Source organism: Myotis daubentonii, chromosome 11, assembly GCF_963259705.1.
Source record: "Myotis daubentonii chromosome 11, mMyoDau2.1, whole genome shotgun sequence".
In the NCBI taxonomy this organism is placed as follows: Eukaryota; Metazoa; Chordata; class Mammalia; order Chiroptera; family Vespertilionidae; genus Myotis; species Myotis daubentonii.
Window position 1 is genome coordinate 77,045,088 of NC_081850.1, and position 22,422 is coordinate 77,067,509.

Sequence of the window (22,422 nt, forward strand, 5' to 3'; positions counted from 1 at the left end):
AACGTATCTCCTCGATGGGTTAATATTGTCTTATTTCTCCGGGCTCGTGGTGTGGTGGTGTCTCCTGTGCTTGTCCCTCTGCCCTCTGTCCCCCTGTGGCCTGGCTTTCAGAGGACCCCGGGGTGGGCCTTCCTGCGCCTTCCTGCCCAGGGCAGGCTACACTTCCCCTGCCCCGTCCCTGTCATCTTACAAGGAGTGTGTGCCCTGCCCCACAGCCCACTGTCCCGAACACCTGCCGTCTGGGGAGGGGAGCCACTCCCACCTTCCTGTTCCAATTAAAGTGCTCTTGGGTAGGGAATGTGACCAGCCAGAAGGCCAGAGCCTCGGGGAGCCCCCAGCTGGTTCGTGCCCCTGCCTCATGTGTCCACTGGGACTGTTTAGTCCTGAGGAAGGCCGTGGCATAAAGCAGGATGCCCATGTTTAGGGGGCTCAGGCTGGCTCAGGAAGTCCCCAGCTGTGATCCCTCCCCCAGCAATCCCCGTTTTCCCCTGGGGGGCGTGGGGGGTGGGAGGGGGTACAGGTGTCATTTACCCTAATCGAAGGCACAGTGCCCCGTGTTTCTGAGCGGTAGGGTTTGGAAGGAGTCCAGGAGGAGCAGGGCCAACCCGCCCAGTCCCTTAGGAGCCTCTTCCCCCGGCTTGGCTTCTGGCTGGGTCGGTCACCTCTGCATTCTCTCCCAGGCCGCTGTCAAGGCCAGGGTTGGTGGTAGCACCGTGTTTTAGACTCGCACTCCTAAGGCTCTGCACAGGGAACGGAGCAGTGGGAGAAATGTGCCCACAGACCTGTCCCCGCGTGCTGAGGGCAGAATGGGTCAGCATTTAGAGATCAGTTTCAAGCTTGAGCTCGTAAGCAACCCTGGTGTCTGCTTTCCTCCCGGGCCCCGTGGCTGTGTCTGCTGGTCCTGGTCTTGTCTCCGTAAGGTGCTGTGCTCCCCTTACCGTGTGGCTCCTCCCGGCCCTGTCCAGTGTTGCCCAGCCCGTGTGCACTGCCCCGAGGCTGCCTGTCCCCCCAGGCCGGCCCTCAGCTCTCCCTCTACCAGGTCCCTGCCTGGGCTCCAGGGTGCCCTGCCTGTGCACTGCCAGCTTGGGCCTGTGGTGTGTGTGTCTCGGTATTGCTCTCGCCTCCCCCTTCCTTTGGTGTATTCACTTGGTTTCTTTTCTTTAAATAGCATAGCATATCGTCGGGTCATTCGTGTCTATCAGTATGAAGTTGGGGATGATCTGTCTGGAAGGTTTTTCTCCTCTTATTTCTCTTCTTACCTCACTGTGGTTTACCAATGCACTCGGCTTCCCAGGCGGCTCCGCTTTCTCACTAACCCACTGCCCTCGGCCGCTTGGGACAGAGGGGTCTGTCCTCCTCCCCCTGCACCAGCACCCAGCCTCCCGTCCCCGGTCCTGGGGGGTGCTTGGCCCTGGGGGACATGGCATGACTGAGTCTCACCTGCTGGGGTAGGAGGAAGCCTGGTGCCTTGCCTTGCTAGACACTTGACCTTGGGAGGTTTCAGAGCTAACCCTGGCTCACTTGGTGTAAGAGGGGAGGTTGGGGCAAATGAGGGTCTGGGGGAGGCTGGGCTAAAATCCCACTAAGGACACACACAGTGTGACTGTCTCTGCACGTGACCCAGCCTGACTGTCGTCTGTGTTCACTGGTAGCCTTCTGTGACCTGGCACTGTGTTACGGGAAGACGGAGGCTCCCACAGCCCCTGCTCTTGAGAGCTTGGCCCTGAAGGAGCCTCTGTGTTCCCATTCATGGGTCCTGAGTCTGGGGCTTAGTCACAGCCACCTCCCTCCTTTGGGCAGAATTAGAAACGTTTAAAACCTCTGTCTAGTCGTGATCTCTTAGCACCCAGTTTCCGTGTCTGAGGGGTCAGCTGACAGCACCTCCCCCTTGAACATGGCTCCCCTCCTCCCTGAGGTCAGTGGCCGGTTTATGGGGTGTGTCTCTGCAGAGGGGGGTGCGCTGTCAGTCAGGCCTGCAGACCGTCTCTGCCCCCTTAAAGTCTGTCCTGAGGTACGAGGGCCTCACTTGGGTCCATCCCCAAATCCCAGTGGGGCTGGGCCTGAAGAGCCCCCAGAGGAAGGGTCCTGTCCTGGGAGCAGGTGGCTGGCGCCCAGCCCTGGCCCACCAGCCGGCCTGGGCAGGTGGCTGGCCACACTGAGCGGCAGCTTTCCTCTGAAACAGGAAAACGATTGCCTGCCTGCTCGCGGGGCCGCTAAGAAGCGCTAGCCAATAGCAGATAGGCTGTTTCCTTAATAGAAGGAACTGGAGACCGCAGGCCCTGTTTTACCTGAGACAGCTCCTGTAGAGCTCGCTCAGGTCCCTCCCGCCTCACTGTGCTTCCGTGTTTAGGTCCTGCATGGTGGAAGAATCCGGGACCCTTGAATCCCAGCTGGAAGCTACCAAAGTAAGTGCCCCAAGGGCTCCTGGCTTGGCTGAGACCCTTCACGCACCCACCCCAGCAGGCCTGCCTGGTTCAAAGTCAGGCACAAGGTGGGCTGGTTGGGTACCTGGTTTCCCTTGGCTTACAGTAGCCTGCGTCTCGTCATTTTAAAGGAAGTCTTTGGGGATTGCTGCTTGGAGCCCTGTTTGAAAAGGGGCAGGTTCCTCTGGTCCTTAGTGTACAGTTTCCCAGACAGGTCTGCCCACTGCCCTGTGGCTCTCACACTGAAGTCTCTCCCTCTCCTGAGGCTGCTGGACTCCACCCTCATCCCCAACCCTTTCCCATTGCACACAGCCTGCTGCTCTCAGACGGGGCGGGCCAGGGCCATTAGTCAGCTCCCGGGCTTGGCGACCAAGGTGAGAGCCCCTGTCCCATACACCTCTGCCCCCCATCCCTGCAGCGCAAGCACCAGGAGATTCGAGCCATGAGAAGTCAGCTGAAGAAGATCGAGGACCTGGGCGCGGCCATGGAGGAAGCCCTGATCCTGGACAACAAGTACACGGAGCACAGCACGGTGGGCCTGGCCCAGCAGTGGGACCAGCTCGACCAGCTGGGCATGCGCATGCAGCATAACCTGGAGCAGCAGATCCAGGCCAGGTACTTCGCTGGCCCTGGGGGCTGTGGGAAGGAGTCGGAGCCGCCTGACCACGGTCACCCAGCGTCAGCAGTCACGTGACTGCTGTGGGGGACTCGGGCCCAAACCCGGTTCTTTCTTCCAGGAACACAACAGGGGTGACGGAGGAGGCCCTCAAAGAGTTCAGCATGATGTTTAAGTGAGTACACCTGTACCCTGGGGTGGGGCAGGGCTCGGCTCAGCAGGGCCCGTGTGCTGAGCTGCCCTGGGCTTTGTGCTGCAGACACTTTGACAAGGACAAATCTGGCCGCCTGAACCACCAGGAGTTCAAGTCCTGCCTGCGCTCCCTGGGCTACGACCTGCCCATGGTGGAGGAAGGGGAGCCCGACCCTGAGTTCGAGGCGATTCTGGACACTGTGGATCCCAACAGGTGAGCCTCAGAGCAGTGGAGGAGGCGGCTCTGCCTCACTACTCCCTCCTGCTCACTGCACTTGCCCCCCCTCTCCCAGGGACGGCCATGTCTCCCTGCAAGAATACATGGCTTTCATGATCAGCCGTGAGACGGAGAACGTCAAGTCCAGTGAGGAGATTGAGAGCGCTTTCCGGGCCCTGAGCTCCGAGGGAAAGCCTTACGTGACCAAGGAGGAGCTGTACCAGGTCTGGGCCTCTCTCTGCTCCTGCTCCCGCCCTGGGGAGGGGGGTTAGGGGCAGAGCTGAGTCTACAGTAGCAGACCCCACCTTGGAGCCTCCCCCCCCCCCCCCCCCCCCCCGCTGGGTACAGGTGTTTCATGCTCACCTACATGAATCTCAGCCTAGGCCAAAGTCCTGTATCGGTCCCTAGAACTGGTTTTGGACTCTGGGCATTAACGTTTTTGAAGTCCACCCAACCCCGCCTCCGTGTGGCTCATGGGTGCCGTCTTCCCCTCCAGAACCTGACTCGGGAACAAGCCGACTACTGCGTCTCCCACATGAAGCCCTACGTGGACGGCAAGGGCCGTGAGCTCCCCACGGCATTCGACTACGTCGAGTTCACCCGCTCACTCTTCGTGAATTGATCCTCTGCCCTAGGTTAGCCCGGCCCGTGCTGCTTGCCCTGCTGTTGCCTTGCTGCATGTCAACTCATCTCTGTGCTCTTAAGAAAATATTCTAGACAGTTACTTTCCAATGTAACCTTAAACCTGCTTAGCTTGGGATGAAACTTAGTAGAAAATGGTGCTTCGATGAACTGCTCCTGGTCCAGTCGCAGCCGCCACGTTGCAGTGGGGACCCAGATTCCTGTCCTGAAGCCGGCTGCCCCATTCCGACTCCAGAAAATCTAGGCAGCTGGCTGGTTTCCCTCTTGTTCTCCCTCCACCCAGTTTTGTTTTCATGTAAAAGACAAATAAATGACAACGCCCTAAAACAGTTGCCTGTCTTCATTCAGCTTCCATCAGAATTACCAAGCTCAGCACAGATGTAGCCTCTCACGCTGTATTTAGGGCCACAGCTTTGTCCTCAGGTGGCCACCTCCGCTGCCAGCTGCTCTAAGTCCTCTGTTTCTGAGGGCCCTTGTTCAGTGAACTCCGTGCTCAGCTGCCACACCTTCACGGTGCCCTTGGCATCGCCGGCAGCCAGGAGCTGAGTTTGCTGGCAATTGAATTCAAGACAGTAGACAGGGCTTTCATCCTGGGTTTGCTTGATTGAAATGGTGGGTTTCTGGGAGCTTTTCTGGAGATCAAACAGCTGCACATCACCTTCGGGGGGAGAGATTGTGGGGTGAGAGGCCTGACCTCTTCCGAGTTCCCTGTGCACTTGGGAAGAGAAACTCCAGAGGCCACAGTTCAAAGAATGTTGCCCAATTCAGCTCCTGCCCACCGAGGGGCGGCATCCCCCATGTGCAGTCTATCCCTAGCCCAGAATTCCAAGGCAGCCAGGCCCAGGGCACTTAACTGGATCCCACCTGGTGTCCCACCGCCTACCTTCACCAGAAGCTGCCGCAAACACCAAGGGACGCACTGGGGACCAGCGCACAGCAAACAGGTACTTGTGGGACAGCTGCAGGGAGGTCAGGGGCTGGGCCTGCAGCATGGAGTACAGGTGGACGTGGCCATCGGTCCCTGCGCTCAGGAAGAGGTTCCTGGAGGGGATGCAGGGCAGAAAGCCAGGCAAGCGGATGAGTGCTGGGTGTCCGGTACGGCTGGGCCTTCCTGCCAGACTTCTAGGCTCTCGGGCTCCTGGAAAGCCTCCCCGGACCCCCAAACCTGGGGTCCTCAGTAAAGAGGGCCAACCACCAGCGTTCTGGAACCAGAGCTCCAACGGAGAACCTGGGCCCAGACCAAACTGCAGGTCCTTGGAGCAGTTACATGGTGAGGCCTAGTGGGGCTCCCTCACCCTCCCTGTGCCAGAGGCCCTGTGGCGGCAGGTGGAGGACAACCCCTGCCGGGCCTTCCCTACCTGTGGAAGGGGGAACAGCTCACAGAGTAGACAGGACCGCCATGGGGGGAGAAGGTGAACTGTGCCGGGGCCCGCAGGGACACAGAGCTGGGCATCCGCGTGAGGGCGGCCTCTTCCGCTGCCAGGGAGCACTTGAGCGGGAAGCCGCCTTCCGTGCCCAGAACAAAAAGGCTGGGGTCAAAGCTGGAGAAAGCCACCGCCGTGGTTCCCACCTCGGTCTCCCCGCGGTGAGGCTGCGGAGAAATGGACGGCCGAGCTGAGGGAAGCTGGTTAGTGTCCCAAAGCAGCCCAGGCATGTCATGACGCTGAGGCCTCAAGTCCTGGCCTAGCTGGTGGCACTACTGCCGGTGCCCCCCGCCCCAGCTGCCCCAAGGCTCACTCCTCAGGGAGGTCCCACAGACGGAGCTGCCTTCGGGCCGTTTCTGGGGTTGGCGGCCCCCTACCTTCTTCAGCTTGGTGTTCCGCGGCAGCTGCTGCACAACCAGGGCAAAGCCCTCCGTGAGCTGCAGCTGGCCCGGCCCGGCCGCCTGCCAGAGCAGCACCTTCCCGTCGGTGGCCACACTCAGCACCCGGGAGCGGTAGCTGTAGCGGGGCTCAGGAAGCCAAACCACCTGGGGCAACGGGGTGTGGGGACAAGGTTGAGAAAGGGAGCCTGCTGCCTGGCCTAGCCCACCTCCCAGCAAGACCAAATGTCATCCCCGTGCCCCTCCCCTTCTCTTCCAGAAAAGAACCCTCCAGGGGCAGCATGGAGGGTTCCAAGGTCTCTCCCTGTCCCAGCAGAAAGCCAGGGCAGCTGGGGGCTGGGAATGGCCCTGGGGGGGCTCCTGAGGGGGGTGGGATGACTCATGTCCTGGGAGCTCCAAGAATGCTGAATGCTGTCCAACTGCCAACCCCTGGTGACCTTCCTCCGGGACTGTGCCAAGGGGGCACCCTCTCCTGCTCTGCCTCAAGAAGCAGGCCCACAACAGCAAGGCCCAGCTCAGAGAGAAGGCGGCGGCACACCCAGAACCTGCTGCTCTGACCTGGTACACAGGGTCTGTGTGTGTGTCGTCCGTCAGGCCTGTGCGCCAGAGCAGTGGGTCCTCAGGACGGCTCACGTCCCACACCAGCACCTCGCCACTGTACAGCCCCCCTGTGGGAGCAAGCGGGCCAGGGCAGGAGCTGACCCATGCCCAGCAGCCCAGCTTCCTGGCCAAGCACCTGCCCTCCCGCCCACCGAGCCAGGATGTAGAGCCACTTCCCCGAAAACCATCCCCTCCGGAGGAGGAAAAGTCCGACCCCCCGCAGGCCTCACTGTCCTGCTGTGATTCACCCAGGAAGCTCCTCCACCGCCAGGCTGCGCTCCCCTGCCCAGCAGCGAGTCCCTCTCCCTACCACCATTGGCTCCTACCACCACTGGCAGCCCCAAGGTGCCTGCTCTTGTCCTGACCAGGCTGCACCTCTGCATGCCCCACACCCCTCAAGACTCAACTACGGACAGGTCTCCTCTTCCTCCAAGCTCCACGCCCGGCACAGGCCCACTCAGCATTCTCACCTGAGCACAGGCCACCTGTGGTCTCTGCCTCTCAGTAGCTCTGCCCTGACCATGCCCGGGGACTGAGGGCCCCATGGAGAGCCCCCCTTGCCACCCTCTGCAGACAGAAAGCAGACCCGGGAAGGCTGAGCAGCTCACCTGCAATATGAGACGGCTGTGAGGGGTGGAAGGCCAGGCACATAACAGCGCTGGGCACCTCCACCACTGCTGACGGCTGCCGGGGGTTCAGGCCTCGCCGGTCCAGGTTCCAGGCACACACGAAGGACTTCAGCGTGCTCCAGTCCCCATCATCCAAGCTGCACGTGGACATGCCCGAGCTGGCTCTGCCCCTGGGCCCGGGGCTTCATCCTGACCCACGCCTCCACCCCCACTACCCACAGATGGGCCTGTGTCCCCATCATACCTGTTGTACTTAGTAACAAAGTGGCACAGGCTTCTTCATGGCACCCCTGAGCATGACTTTCTCTGGAAAATGGTCCCCGGGAACCAAGGACGGGCCCACACAATGGTGGGTGGGGGACCCTCACACATGAGAAAACTGCTCACGGAGAAGGCGAGGCAGGCCCAGGGCTCACTGCCCAGTACTGGCTGGTGGGCACTATGAGTCCTGGGCTCTAAGCCCCTCCCTCCCCTGCCCCCCCACTGCCCCGGCGGCCTTGAGAAGAAAGTCCCAGAATGACCAGGCTCTGGGCCAGCCTTTCCCAGGCCAGCCCTGTGCAGACAGGGCAACAGGTTCCGATGAGGCCCCCACTGCCCCACACCTGCCCCTGCAGCCACTCACCGGCCATAGGCACAGGCCACCACGGAGCCCGTGCTGTTCCAGGAAACACTGGTCACATGCAGACCCTGCCCTTGGGCTGGGGGGTAGCCCAGGGTGTGCAGGCAGGTCACCTGCAAGACAGACCATCCCCAACCCTGAGCCCAAAAGCCACCCAGCAGTGGCCTCGATACCACCCAACAAAAAGCACAGACTGGGGCCTCCCACAGTGCCGGGAGCCGGTCCATCCTTGCTGTTTCAAGGGACCTGGCATATATGGCATACGGTTCTAAATATGTTTGCTCACCTTCTTGGCGCTGTGTTTAACCAAGGTCACCTCTCCGAGAAAGGTTGAATCCCCAGGTAGGGATTTTCCCCTGAAGTTAGGGAGGGAATAAAACCCCTCAACTAAGTGCCAGGCGGGTAATTAATCCCTTTAACTACGAATAATCATGCTTAAACTACATAATCTTTTCTCCCTGGAATGGAGATAAGAAACGCCCTAACCTTTGTAATAGAGATTGATAGGATTGAATCAACTGGTATAAATACAGTTGTAACAAGACAGAAACACTCAGAACTTAGAACAGAATCAAGAAGACAGAACCTACATGGAGCCTAGAGACAGAAGAACTTTGCTGGAGAGACCATGCCGGAGGATCCTGGAGAGGGACTGGCCTCGGAGCCTAGAGACAGAGCCTAGCGGGAGAACATGGCAAGGGATCCTGGACTGAACCTGACTACAGAGATTGGCAGGAGAACCTGACTGGAACCTGGACACTGAACCTGACTGGAGAGCCTGGACAGAACCTGGCTGGAGAACCTAGCGAGGGAACATGGCTACAGAACCTCGCTGGAGATCCGAAGCAGAACCTCTCTGGAGATCCGGGCTAGAGATCCTGGCTAGGTTGCTGATCAACTGAACGCTGTCTCCGTGTCATTCCTTCTTCGCCGACTCCGTCCACACCTTTGGGGAACCCCTGGACCTGCTGGGATTGGACCCCGGCATATGGCGCCCGAACAGGGACCCCTAGGTAAGCGCCCCGCACTCGGGACGGATCGGACTCCACCGTAGGAAGAAGGTGGATAGTCTTCGCCGACTCCGTCCACACCTTTGGGAACCCCTGGAACAGGATTCCCCTAGGTAAGCCCCCCTCCCCCATTGAGAACCCCCACACTCGGGACGGATCAGACTCCACCGTAGGAAGAGGGTGGATAGTCTTCGCCGAATCCGTCCACACCTTTGGGAACCCCTGGAACAGGATTCCCTTAGGTAAGCCCCCCCCATTGAGAACCCCACACTCGGGACAGATAGGACTCCACCAGGGTGCTACAGACCCCCCTATAGAGGATAAGTAGGGTAAGAAGGTGGATAGTACAAAACTTAGATTGAGAAGATGTGCCATACTGAGTCCAAAGAAAGAAGACTCTGTATTGATCCTTAGATTGAGAAGATGTGCCATACTGAGTCCAAAGAAAGAAGACTCTGTATTGATCTTTAGATTAAGAAGATGTGCCATACTGAGTCTAAAGAAAAAAGACTCTGTATTGATCTTTAGATTAAGAAGGTGTGCCATACTGAGTCTAAAGAAAAAAGACTCTGCATTGATCTTTTAACATATGTGCTTGCTAGCAGAGGAATTAAGGTTACTCCCAGTCAGACAGAACGTTTTATACAAGAAGTATGTCCATGCTTTTCTGAGGAAGGAAAGGTAAATGTAATGGCATGGGAGAAGGTAGGCCCAAGGAGCCTTATCCTTAACCCCACTGCAGCCTTTCTACCCTGGGAAAGTGCAGGATTGGCAAGCTCTCCCTGGGATGATAGATCAGGACTCAGGTAATAGCGGAAAGCGCCAATCCTACTCTTAAAATGGATATAAGAGAGCATTTGAGGTTTTTCTTTTTAATGCTTGCTTTTAAAAAATAAAAAAGGGGGAATTTCCCGGGAGCCGGTCCATCCTTGCTGTTTCAAGGGACCTGGCATATATGGCATACGGTTCTTAATATGTTTGCTCACCTTCTTGGCACTGTGTTTTAACCAAGGTCACCTCTCCGAGAAAGGTTGAATCCCCAGGTAGGGATTTTCCCCTGAAGTTAGGGAGGGAATAAAACCCCTCAACTAAGTGCCAGGCGGGTAATTAATCCCTTTAACTACGAACAATCATGCTTAAACTACATAATCTTTTCCCCCTGGAATGGAGATAAGAAACGCCCTAACCTTTGTAATAGAGATTGATAGGATTGAATCAACTGGTATAAATACAGTTGTAACAAGACAGAACTCAGAATCTAGAGACAGAGACAGAACTCAGAACTCAGAACAAGACAGCAAGAGACAGAACTCAGACAGGGCTTGGAAGACAGGACCAAGAGAGACAGAGCCTAGGCACAGAACCTACACAGAACGTTCTCTAGAGACAGAAGAACTTCGCTGGAGAGAGCATGCCGGAGGATCCTGGACAGGGACTGGCCTCGGAGCCTAGAGACAGAGCCTAGCGGGAGAACATGGCAAGGGATCCTGGACTGAACCTGACTACAGAGATTGGCAGGAGAACCTGACTGGAACCTGGACACTGAACCTGACTGGAGAGCCTGGACAGAACCTGGCTGGAGAACCTAGCGAGGGAACATGGCTACAGAACCTCGCTGGAAATCCGAAGCAGAACCTCTCTGGAGATCCAGACCAGAACTTGGCTGGAGATCCGGGCTGGAGATCCTGGCTAGGCTGCTGATCAACTGAACACTGTCTCCGTGTCATTCCTTCTTCGCCGACTCCGTCCACACCTTTGGGGACCCCTGGACCCGCTGGGGTTGGACCCCGGCACCACAGCTCCGAGAGCTACCGGCGTCCACCACGCAGCTCTGGGGGAAATGTGCAGCCTTCATCCCGACATCTCCCCTAAAGAAGGCGTCCAGAAATCCAGAGGCAGGGGGCGCCTTGGGAAGACACCAGCCCAGGATTAGAGCTGGGCCTGCTCTCACATCTGTTCTCACACAATTTCAAACCATCCCTTTGCCCAGCACGTCCCCTCTGTGCACACTCCCCGCCTGTTACTCACTCGGTAGCGTCTCCATTATCAGATCAGCTGTCGCTACATCACAGCGCCTGTGCTCCCGTGAGCCTTCCTTTACTTAACAATGCCCCATTCACGTAACTTTTCTTTCACTATATCATTATAATTGTTCTACTTTATTACTGTTCATTCCTTACTGTGCCTATTTATATACTAAACTTTGTCATTAGTATGCATATATAGAAAAAAAACATTGTACATACAGTAACCTAACCTAACGTCACCAACAGGTTCTGCAACTTTAAGTGAAACCATTACCCGGTGCTAACTGATATAAACAAGAGTTAAGTTCCTAAGCATCTTATCAACATTATAATGAAATGACCTGAATAAAACATTATTCCAGGACCTACTGTATAGGGTTCGGTACTATCTACAGCAGTGGTTCTCAGCCTTGGCTGCACATTAGAATCACCTGGGAATCTTTTTAAAATCCTGATTTCTGGGCCCCATCCTCTGGAAATTCTGTTTGTTACGGGGTGAGGCCACATCAGTAACAAAGACACAGAATTTCCAGAGGATGAGGCCCAGAAATCAGGATTTAAAAAGATCCCAGGTGATCCTAACGTGCAGCCGAGGTTGAGAACCGCTGGTCTCCCATGGATAAGGGGGAACTATGATATTTACATTACTATTTATCGTAACACCGTAATGACGACGACTGTGCCATTTACAATATAAAACGGTGCCACGAAGGGAGGGAATTAGGGGATAATAGGGCTGTTTTACACGTCGTTTTGGGGTGTGTGTTTGCCAACATAGAATAGGCTTTGCTTCTGACCAGAAAAGACCCCAAGATTGGTCACAGGGACTCAGCTGGCAGCAGCACACGGATGGGAACCAAGGGGAAGGAAACGCCACAGCAGAGAGGTCAACGGGAGGTCCCGGGGGGTTTCTTCCTCATCTCTGGGTTCTAAGTTCTGGCAATGTTGTCGCACTGTCCACACAACGTTGACATGAGGAGGCATCTCAGCCCTTCCGGGGCTACCGCACCGATGCCAGGGACAGCGGTAAGTGTCAAGGCCAAGCCCGACAAGAGCAGACAGAAAAACCGCACCTCAGCCAAAAAGTAATTCCACTCGATGGGGAATACACTAGAAACTGGAGCAAAAAATCCACTAAGAGATGCGCTGTAGTTCTGTTATAGAACAGCGACATTTGAAAGCACTCCTCTACTTGGCATTCGGGGTCAGCTAGAAACTTTGGGGCTGTCGGGGGCTGCACACCACATGGCCACGCACACAAGGGTGCTGCCCAGCCTCCCGCCTGTTACACGTGGGAGGAGGATTCATTTCTAGGCGTGAAGGGGCTGCCTGGGTGCCCACCAGCTGGGACTCAGCTAGAGGACAGTGTGTCTGCGCAGCGGGAAGATGGGGCACCTTTACAGGAACTGACGTGGAGAGCTCTGGTAAGTAAGAAAGGTCACAACCAGCCCTGGCCGGTGTGGCTCACTGGTCAGAGCATTGGCCTGAAGGGTCTAGGGCTAGGCCCTAGGGCAGGGGTGGGCAAACTTTTTGACTCGAGGGCCACAATGGGTTCTTAAACTGGACCGGAGGGCCGGAACAAAAGCATGGATGGAGTGTTTGTGTGAACTAATATAAATTCAAAGTAAACATCAACACTAATAAAAGAGAAAAATGGTAATTGGCGTACGAGCTACCCTTTTCATTGGCTAATCAGGGCTATATGCAAATTAACTGCCAACTATGATTGGCAGTTAACTGCCAACTAAGATTGGTGGTTAATTTGCATATGTAGGGACAATGCAGGGAGGCGAAAGGGAAAGCAGGAAGAAGCCCCCTGCCACTGACAGTGATCAGAAACCCAGGGGGGAGCTAAGAGCTGGGGGGCAGGGCAAAGGCGGCCCTGGGGCCGCCTTTGCCCTGCCCCCCAGCCATGATCGGAGAATCAGGCGCCTTTGCTGCCCTGGCCAGTGATAGCAGGAAGTAGGGGTGGAGCCAGCGATGGGAGCTGGGCACGGTCGAAGCTGGCAGTCCCAGGAGCTAGGGGTCCCTTGCCTGGGCCTAAAGCGAAGCCCACAATCGCGGGGCCGCTGCAGCTGCGAGTCCCCGCTGCCCAGGCCGGACGCCTAGGCCAGAGGTGTCAGGCCTGGGCAAGGGGCCGATCCTGCAATTGGAGGGTGATGGGGGTGAACGCCTGAGGGCTCCCAGTATGTGAGAGGGGGCAGGCTGGGCTGAGGGACACTCCCCCCCCCCACACACACACACCCAGTGCACGAATTTCGTGCACCGGGCCCCTAGTCATTACATAAAAGGGTACAGTCTTTTTTTTTTTTTAGTTTTATTCATTTCAAACGGGCCGGATCTGGCCCGCGGGCCGTAGTTTGCCCACGGCTGCCCTAGGGTTTGATTCCCAGCCAAGGGCACGTACCTGGATTGCAGGTTCAATCCCCAGCCAGGTTGGGGTGAGCGTGGGAGGCAACCAATTGATGTGTCTCTCTCACATCGATGTTTCTCTCTTTCTCTCTCTCTCTCTCTCTCTCTTCCCCTCCGCTCCCTCCCTCCCTTCCTTTCTACTCTCTCTGAAAAACAATGGGAAAAATATCCTCAGGCAAGGATTCAAAAAAAGGAAAAAGAATAGAGGCCCCGGCCGGCAGCTCAGTTAGTTAGAGCATCGTCACAATCCACTAAGGCTGTGGCTTCGATCCCTGGTCCGGGCACATAAACGGACCAACCAGTGAACGTATACATGAATGGAACAATCTCCATCTCAGTCTCTCTCTCTGTCTCTGTCTCTGAAATCAATTTTAAAAAATAGATATTTCTAAAAAGAGGATAAAGTAATACACACATGGACCAAACTAATCCATAGAAATGTGGAAAAGCCCTAATAATAAAGAACAAAAAGCTTAACCCCTCTGAATGCAACTGTAAACGGGCCTAAACATGCCGAGGGGGCAGAGAGAGAGGACACGCTTCTGTGCCGTTTAAAAAGGTATGATGACTCCACACTTTGGTGTGGCCTTGGCAACTGTTTTTCAGGGCGATTTTCAGGATCTCTCTCACATAAATTGACTACCATACCTACGATTTGATGGGAACAAGGCAGCTGTATATCACTAGAAATAGACGGAGGGAAGACGGAGGAGAGGGCGAGAGAAGGGCTGAAGACCTCTGAATATATAACTACTCATCTCTCAGTTTCTAAAGGAAGAAAACATTATATATATTTTTAAAAAGTGTGAGCCCTAGCTGGTTTGGATCAGTGGATAGAGCATCGGCATATGGACTGAGAGGTCCCAGGTTCGATTCTGGTCAAGGGCACATGCCCAGGTTGCAGGCTTGATCCCCAGCAGGGGATCAAGGAGGGTGCAGGAGGCATGCAGGAGGCAACTGATCATTCTCTCATCATTGATGTTTCCATCTCTCCCTCTCCCTTCCTCTATGAAATCAATAAACAATATATATATATATATATATATTTAAGAAAAAATATATATATATTTAAAAAGAAAAAAAAAAGTGTGGCCCTGGCCTGTGTGGCTCAGTTGATTAAATGTGGTCTCATGCTCCAAAAGGCTGCCAGTTCAATTGCGTGTTAGGGCACATACCCAGGTTTTGGGTTTGATCTCTGGTCGGGGTAAGGGAGGCAACCAATGTCTCTCCCCCCCCCCCTTTAAATGAATAAACATTTTTTAAGTGTGAACAGTTTTAAGTGTGAACAGACACAATGGCTCTGCAGGTTGGGGTGCCTAGCACTGAGGGAGCAGCGTGTCCACAGGCAACAAGCTGAGGAGAGTGAGATCCAGCCCAGTGTGAGCAACAGCCCAGAGCCCTTCATTCATTCAGAGGGGCCCTGACCTCAAAGCGCAGGCTCTGTCGAGCTGAGTTTATAGCGACGGCTCTGAGCTGTGCCCCGAGAGCAAAAAGACTTGGAGACACTGAAGTCACTAGAGCACAGTGGGGAAACCAGACAGACCAGGACTCAAATCCCAGCTCAGCTAGATAAAGCTGTGACCTTGGACAAGGCACTGAGCCTCTCGAGCCTTTCTACAAGGTCATGCTTGTCCCAAGAAGCAGACGAGACGGCACAGGGAAAGCCCTCGCTGCGTGTGGTGGAGAGAACAAGGTGCGGACGGGACTGCTCACTAGCGCGCTGCGACTCTGGACAAGCCGCTGCGACTCTGAGTCTCCATGTTCCCAAACGTAAAATGGAGATAACGATGGCACCGGCTTCAAGAACAGCAGAGAAGACTTACTCTTACAAAACAGCCCTCGGCACCTGGCAGAGGAAGCTCGGTGACGGCTGCTGCCATGACGGGTATTATTATTTGGGCGGAACAAGAGAGGGACTTAAAATGAGACCGAGGCTTGACCTGAGGTAGAGGAGGGTCATCCCAGGCCCGCCGGTTCGGTTCCTAGGCGCCTACCGTCTGCTGCGGCTCGGCCCAGTTCACCTCGAAGCCGTCAAACGCGTGGCTCTGCCAATTCTTGTTCAGCTCTCGGATGACCATGGCCTCCACTCTCCGAAGAAAGGCTGCGAGCCCGGGACTGTCGTGCCGGGACCCAGGCGGCATGCCCACCGGCACGGGGGGCTCGGTCTGTACCTGGGCATCTGCATGCTTCCGGGTCTGAGCGGACGCCTCGGCGGTGGCAATGCTGACCGTCTGGCAGCTTTTCTGGAGAAGATCAAAACCCCAGTCACCGCCAGCTTACTCCCAGCATCACCTTCCATGCGGCTGCTTACCCTCAGGCTAACGGTCCTCAATTCATTCTGTCTGCTCCAAGTCTGCCCCTTTCCTCCTGTAAGTAGCTCGTCTTTCTTAGGGGTACCCAACCAGTGTGGTGTGGGTGATGACCCCTCTGACCTCCTATCCTTCAGAGGGGGGGAGGGGTACACATCACCTTGACGGACGTCATGACCTCTAGCCAATTAGAGCACTGGGCCTGGCCCCCAGCTGCCGTGATTGGTTCAGAGGGCCCACAGGGCCCAGTAAGAGCCTGCCCGAGGACTTTAGGCGACAGACACTATTTGGTGAGGTTTCCAGAGTGCCCTTTGAAGACACTGACAGCTATAAGCGTCAAGTAACAACTAAACAAATGATGTGTAAGGAAACCGACTTTATCAAAGCTTAACTGACATAAGCGAGTTCCTACAGCATCTCACCACCATTGAGGGCCTGGTGGAATCTTCCAGCCCAGTGGCTAGCTTAACATCAGAACCTCTGGCCACCAGCAGCACACCCCAGCTTCTCCCTCGCTTGGCAGGCAGCCCTCTCTAGTGGGGTACCTTCCAAGGTAACCCCCCCACCCCGTCCCCATGATCAAAGGAAACACATGTCTGTGACGAGTTACTGGTTTCAGGCAGGTTACTCCCCAGCTGCCCTTTTCTCCACCTGCCATCTGTCTTCCTAGTCCCTGTTGAGCTGGGCACAGCGACAGACACAGATCAAGGAAGGAACTGCCACCCGCCTTTCTCACGATCATGACCAATCTTTACCAAACGAGGGGTCCTACAGCCCTGAGACTACTGTCACCTACAAGACTCTCCTTGTAGTCACTCATCAGGCACCTGCATCCACAGGGCAGTGGCAAGGCCTGACCCCCATGCTCAGGCTTGGGGGGCAGGGCCAGGCATCACAGAGTTAGGGAGCTGGGAGGGAAGAGCTGGGACCACACAAGGGCAGCTCCTGCTAGAACATGGAGCACACAGCACATCTCCACGTCCCCCTCACATTCTATTAAACTCTCTTTGCTTGTCCACCTCTCATTAAACTCGAGCTCCTCCAGCAGAAGAACACTGCTCTGCCTTGATATCTCCAGCACTTTTCATGGTATTCGGCACATAGTACAAGTTCATTTATACTATATATGCACGTGTGTACATGTACATACACATATATGCACACACATGCATTTATTAAGCATCGACTTGCCAGGCACTGTCTGGGTACCATGGATAGAGAAGGGAAAAGTGCAAGACTCATGCCCCTGAGTAACGCACAGGGGCTTGGGTGCAGGCTGGTAAGCAAACAAAACCCCTCAGACGCTAATGGTGCTCATGCGGCAGCGTGTGGGAGGAGGCAACAGCGAGGGAGGCTACGGGGTGGGATGGCAAAGGCGCCTCCCAGGACAATGGCATTTGAGGTGAGGTGCGAAGGACGAGGAGCCAGCCAAGTGGAGAGCGGCAGGAAAAGGTTTGGGGGGGGGGGCGGCCTATCAGCAGAGAAGGTCCGGAGCCTGGGCCTGGGGAGGGACGTGGCCTGTGGGCCAGGCCCGGTCACAAGGAGTCTGAGAGCCGGGCAGTTAGGGTTTCCCTCGGGGTGGAAGCCGCCGGGCGGCCTGAGCAGGGCCATGACATGGCACCGGCCCGGACTCTCAGGCTGCTCGGGGAGAAGTGGGGGAGCAGCAGCGGGCAGGTGTCCCCGCTCTGAGACCCAGGGGACTGTGAGGGAACAGGGAAGCAGATCTGTGGGACCGCCTTTAGACTGAGATGCCTTCCACACAGCCAGAGAGAGAGGTCATCGGCCTGAGGTTCTGGAATGCAGCCGACCGGATGTAACTCTTACGCCACAGAACTGGAGGAGTCCACCCCGGGAGCGTGCACCAAGGATTCATGTCTTCATCTGCACAGAGGGCCAGACCCTGGACTTGGGTTTGAGAACCAGGTGTAGAGTCTAGGGCAGGGGTGGGCAAACTTTGTGACTCGAGGGCCACAATGGGTTCTTAAACTGGACCGGAGGGCCGGAACAAAAGCATGGATGGAGTGTTTGTGTGAACTAATATAAATTCAAAGTAAACATCATTACATAAAAGGGTACGTTTTTTTTTTTTTTTTAGTTTTATTCATTTCAAACGGGCTGGATCCGGCCCGCGGGCCGTAGTTTGCCCACAGCCGGTCTAGGGGATTGGGCTTGGGAACTCGTGTGATTTCTCCTGCCGAATGGGTCTTGTGAGCACGCTTCCTGTGGGATGAAATGAGATGGCTGATCAAGCTTGAAAGCCCAGTGCTATTCAGGTGGAGGGAGTTATGAGTCTTCAGTGACCAGTTCAGCTGCCTGAGATAGAGGGCTCCTAACCATCCCTCTCTGTTCTTTTGCTGTTTATCTTTCTTTTTTAAAAAAAATATGATTTCAGAGAGGAAGAGGGAGAGATAGAAACATCAATGATGAGAGAGAATCATTGATTGGCAGCCTCCTGCATGCCCCCTACTGGGGACTGAGCCTGCAACCCGGGCATGTGCTCTTGACAGGAACTGAATCCAGGACCCTTCAGTCTGCAGGCCGACATTCTACCCACTGAGCCAAACCGACTAGGGCCCTCTGCTGTTTCTCAAACTTGGCTGACATTGGAATGACCTGGAGACTGGAAAATGGATGCCTGGGGCCTACCTTTCAGCGATTCTGGCTTAATTGGCAAGTGGTTTGACCTGTGACTCTGGTTTTATTAAAGCTCCCAGCAAAATTTGACTACCACTGATTGAATCAATCCTACTTCCCAACAGAATGACCTTTCTGAAGCCCAATTCTAAATGTAGGGCGCATTTTTCTTTCTTTTTTAAAAAATCATGGTAATGCCCTAGCCAGTGTTCTCCGTGGTTAGAGCGTCACCCTGTGCACCAAAGGGTCAGGGTTCCATTCCCAGTCAAGGACATATACCTGGGTTGCAGGTTAGACCCCCGACCTGGTTGGGGAGCATTGGGAAGGCAACCAATCACTGTATCTCTCACACTGACGCTTCTTTCTCTGTCCGTCGCTCCCTCTCTCCTTCCTTTCCACTCTATCGAAAATCAGTGGAAAAATATCCTTGAGCCCAGAGGCGGTCTGACCTGTGACACTAAACTGTCTTTCAGGCTTGGTGTCCTCTCCCAGTCTAAAATCCTGGCTCAGTTGGTTGGAGCATCAACAAAAACAACAAAAAAATTGTGGTAATGCCCAGCCGGCGCGGCTCTGTGGTTGAGTGTGGATCTCTGAGCCAGGAGGTCATGGTTCAATTCCGGTCAGGGCGCATGCCTGGGTTGCAGGCTCCATCCCCAGTGAGGGGCGTGCAGGAGGCAGCCGATCAATGATTCTCCCTCATCATTGATGTTTCTCTCTCTCCCTCTCCCTTCCCCTCTGAAATCAATAAAAAATAGATATTTTTTAAAAATCTTCAGTAAGATAGGAGGCTGATTCAAGTGAACCACGCTCACAAATAAAAGCCTAGAATCGGTTCTTTCTAAAGGTTAAAACTACGGACAACAAAATTAACAAGCTTCAATCTCATTCTTTAAAAAACTAAAGGCTGAATCGGTGGTTCCCAACCTGGAGTCCCCTAAAATCGGAGTCTTCCGCAAGCAAGAGGTCAAGCCCTTTTTTAAAAGCCGGCGGACTACACAGGGACCTGCGAGAAGGCCGTAACTAAACTACCCGCTGCCTTTACTTTTTAACCAGAACGGTCCCTACCAGCACGGCCAGTGGCAGTGCCTCGGCGCCAGGCCGAACCCCTGCTGAGACCTGCACACCATCGGCCTGAGGCAGGGTGGGCGAGTTAACTAAACGTCTGATCACACACAGCTGATCATTTTTAAGCTGATCGTTTTGTGCGCCCGTGAGTGACGTTGTAAGTGTCCAAATGGCCCTTGGCAGGAAAAAGGTCCCCACCCCGGCCTCAGGCAAGCCGTGCTGAGCACCTGAGCTCTGGGCCACCGGTGTAGCGAACGAAACCTCAATCTCCTCTCCCGGGAACCCTTCCACCCCGCTCGACCTGCCCCTGCCGCCCCGTCCGTCCGACCGCGGACCATCCTCCCCGCCCCTCGGGCCGCTGCAGCCCCACTGCTGCCTCCGACCCCAGATTTGCTCTGACCCACAGGCTTGGCATGTGCCACTGGCTCTGCCTGGACCCTCCCACCTGACAGCCCCGCCTCTAACTCTCTCCCACTCTGCCAAGCACCCTCTCACTCCCCAACCCATCCTTTAAAAAAAAAAAAAAAGGTTTTTACAATTCTATCTTTTTAAACATATTTGTATCAATTTCAGAGGGAGAGGGAGAGAGAGAAACATCAATGATCAGAATCACTGATCAGCTGCCTCCTGCGCGCCCCCTACTGGGGCACCAGCCCGAAACCAAGGCGCCTGCCCTTGACGGGAATCGAACCCGGGACGCCGCAGGCCGATGCGCTATCCACTGAGCAACCGGCCAGGGCTTATTTTATTTTGGAAAAAGGGAGGCAGGTAGGGAGAGATGGACAGACAGACACCGGTCGGCTGCCTCCCGGACCGCCCCGCCCGCTCTCCGGTGTCCGGGACGCCGCCCCGCCAGGCCCGGGCCATCCTCCGGTTCCCCCGCCCTCTGCACCGTGTCCGCGGCCCCAACACACCGCACAGTCCACTTCCACGCGGTTTACTCTCCGTCCCCGCGAGCACCGCCCCCGTGGCTGCGGGGAGCCCAGTCCGCGCGCAGCGCCCTCGGGAGGCGGCACCGAGCGCGGTCCGCCGGCACCCCAGCACCTCGTTCTGAGCTTCAGATTAAACCCCGGGAACCGGCTTATCGAGAGCTGAAGACGCAGTCCGGTCGTTTTTTAAAACGAAAGAGCATGTGAAATGCTGAAAGCCTGCAGTTCACACAAAATCCTTCCAAACTTAGGGCTTTCAGAGGTTTCTTTAAAAACACACACACACAACAACAAAAACGCCTTTAGGTGGCCGTTCAAAGGCTGAGGAAACTGGGACGGAAGAGCCCAGAGGCCAGTTCCTGTATAATATTAAACTATAAAGAGAAAGCGGTGGGACGCCAGACCCCGGCCCGGCGGCCTCGCGCGGCCCTCGCCCTGCCGCCCGCGTCGCCCCGCGCCGGGCCCGCGCCCTCACCGTCTCCCGGCGGACGCCCTGGACGCCCCTCCACTGGGAAGGCACGGACGCCACGCCCAGGGTCTCGTCCCGCAGCGGCCCCGGGCGCCCGGGCCCCTCCGCGCTCGCAGCCCCGCCTGTCGCCAGCGCCTCAGCACGCCCGCTTCCCGCCAGACACAGTCGCCTGGGCTGCGCGCGGGTTGCCATGGCGACGGCTCCGCCCCTCGCGCCGGCGCACTCCCACGCGACCTTCGCCCCCGCGCCTCCAGAGCGGAAGACTGGGGCAGTGAGGCTGTCGGCGCCATCTTTGAATTGGTCAGAACGCTTCCTTCAAGGCCCAGAAAAAGGAGAGCAGTTATTCTTTTTAGCCGGTGCTACAAGCATGACCAGTGTTAGATACACCATCCCCAGAACCGGCACCCTTGAGGCATGCGCGGCTTCTCCCCTGGGGAGGGCAGTGCGACAGTGAGCCGCCCGCGCCCGGCTCAAAGATGGCGCTGGGCGGCGGGGAGCGCGGAGTCTGCGGCCCGGCAGGCTGGCGAGTTCTAAGACCCGCAGGCCCTGGACCAGCAGGGCAGCCTGCGCCTCCAGCAGAGCCGAGGTCCGCGCTGCTCGGGTTGGCGGCCCCCTCTGCTCTCCAGTTTCTGCCCTGATCTCCCTAGCCGGTTTGGCTCACTGTTTAAGCGTCGGCCGGGGACTGAAGGGTCCCGGGTTCGATTCCAGTCAAGGGCATGTACCTTGGTTACAGGCACATCCCCAGTGGGGGGTGTGCAGGAGGCAGCTGGTCGATGCTTCTCTCTCATCGATGTTTCTACCTCTCTATTCCTCTCCCTTTCTCTCTGTAAAAAAATCAATAAAATATATATTTAAAAAAAAATCCATATGCTGCCCTAACCGGTTTGGCTCAGTGGATAGAGCCTTGGCCCACGGACCGAAGGGTCCCGGGTTCGAGTACCGTCAAGGGCATGTGCCTCGGTTTCAGGCTTGTGTGGCAACCAATCAATGTTTCTCTTGTCTCCCCCCTCCACTCTCTGTAAAAATCAATGGAAAAATAAAAGTTATTTTTTTAAAAAGACTCAGTTATTGACTGGGTACCGTGTGCCAGGCAAAGAGCCTAAACCTTTATGTGTGTTGATCTTTTTTTTAAAATATACATATTTTTATTGATCTCAGAGAGGAAGAGAGAGAGAGAAACATCAATGATGAGAGAGCATCATTGATCAGCTGCCTCCCGCTCGCGACCCCTACTGGGGACGGAGCCCGCAACCTGGGCATGTGCGCTTGAGCAGAATCGAACCCAGGACCCTTCAGTCCACAGGCCAACGCTCTATCCACTGAGCCAAACCAGCCAGGGCTAAGTGTGTTGATCTTATTAAAGCCTCAGAACACCAATAGGAAGAAGCAGATGTTTTCTGCCCCATGAGCGTGCGGATGGCAGAGTCATGCCCCGGGTCACCCAGGAAAGCCCACGTGCATCTGCCCAAGACCCCACAGAGGGCTCCTGGCCCCAAATCCTGTCCTGAGCCTCGGCCCAACCCTCCCGCCAGGTCCCTGGGCCGCCTCCCTGCCATCCCCGAACTCCCAGGGGTGGAAATGCCCAATTAGGGGCCTGTGCACACAGGCCAAGTCCTCATTAGGGCCCCGCTTCAGCCAGCGCCTGGAGGACCAATTAAGAGAAGCAGGGATGCTGAGAATGAGAGCCGTGGAAAGTTCTTCCTACTCTTCCTGGAAAGGGGCCCTGACCCTTGGCGGGTCTGCCTGGGGCCCGACCGCAGTGTGCGGGTTCTTGACTTCGTGCAGGACAAGTTTTACAACACGAATT

At 55.9% G+C, this 22,422-nt stretch overlaps 2 protein-coding genes across 9 annotated transcripts in view; one reads left to right on the forward strand and one right to left on the reverse strand.

The window, feature by feature from the left end:
• Positions 1-4,417, forward strand: part of SPTAN1 (spectrin alpha, non-erythrocytic 1) — a 60,391-nt gene extending 55,974 nt beyond the window's left edge. For 4 of the 8 annotated variants that reach the window (XM_059658219.1, XM_059658220.1, XM_059658221.1 and 1 more), the window contains 8 exons: positions 1-18; positions 1,169-1,231; positions 2,351-2,405; positions 2,842-3,038; positions 3,161-3,214; positions 3,299-3,445; positions 3,525-3,672; positions 3,945-4,417. In XM_059658219.1, the coding sequence (XP_059514202.1) occupies positions 1-18; positions 1,169-1,231; positions 2,351-2,405; positions 2,842-3,038; positions 3,161-3,214; positions 3,299-3,445; positions 3,525-3,672; positions 3,945-4,070 (808 nt within the window). In that variant the 3' untranslated portion in view covers positions 4,071-4,417. The remainder of the gene's footprint in view (positions 19-1,168; positions 1,232-2,350; positions 2,406-2,841; positions 3,039-3,160; positions 3,215-3,298; positions 3,446-3,524; positions 3,673-3,944) is intronic. The other 4 variants (XM_059658223.1, XM_059658224.1, XM_059658225.1 and 1 more) reach the window with 1 other exon arrangement.
• On the reverse strand, positions 4,413-20,822 carry DYNC2I2 (dynein 2 intermediate chain 2). The gene is made up of 9 exons (XM_059658227.1): positions 20,622-20,822; positions 15,204-15,452; positions 7,764-7,873; positions 7,121-7,278; positions 6,471-6,580; positions 5,892-6,059; positions 5,449-5,681; positions 4,974-5,131; positions 4,413-4,748 (listed from the first exon to the last, which is right to left on the reverse strand). The coding sequence occupies exons 1-9, from the start codon at positions 20,805-20,807 to the stop codon at positions 4,510-4,512; spliced, it is 1,611 nt and encodes a 536-aa protein (XP_059514210.1). The 5' UTR covers positions 20,808-20,822; the 3' UTR covers positions 4,413-4,509.
• Between the last annotated feature and the right edge of the window lie 1,600 nt (positions 20,823-22,422).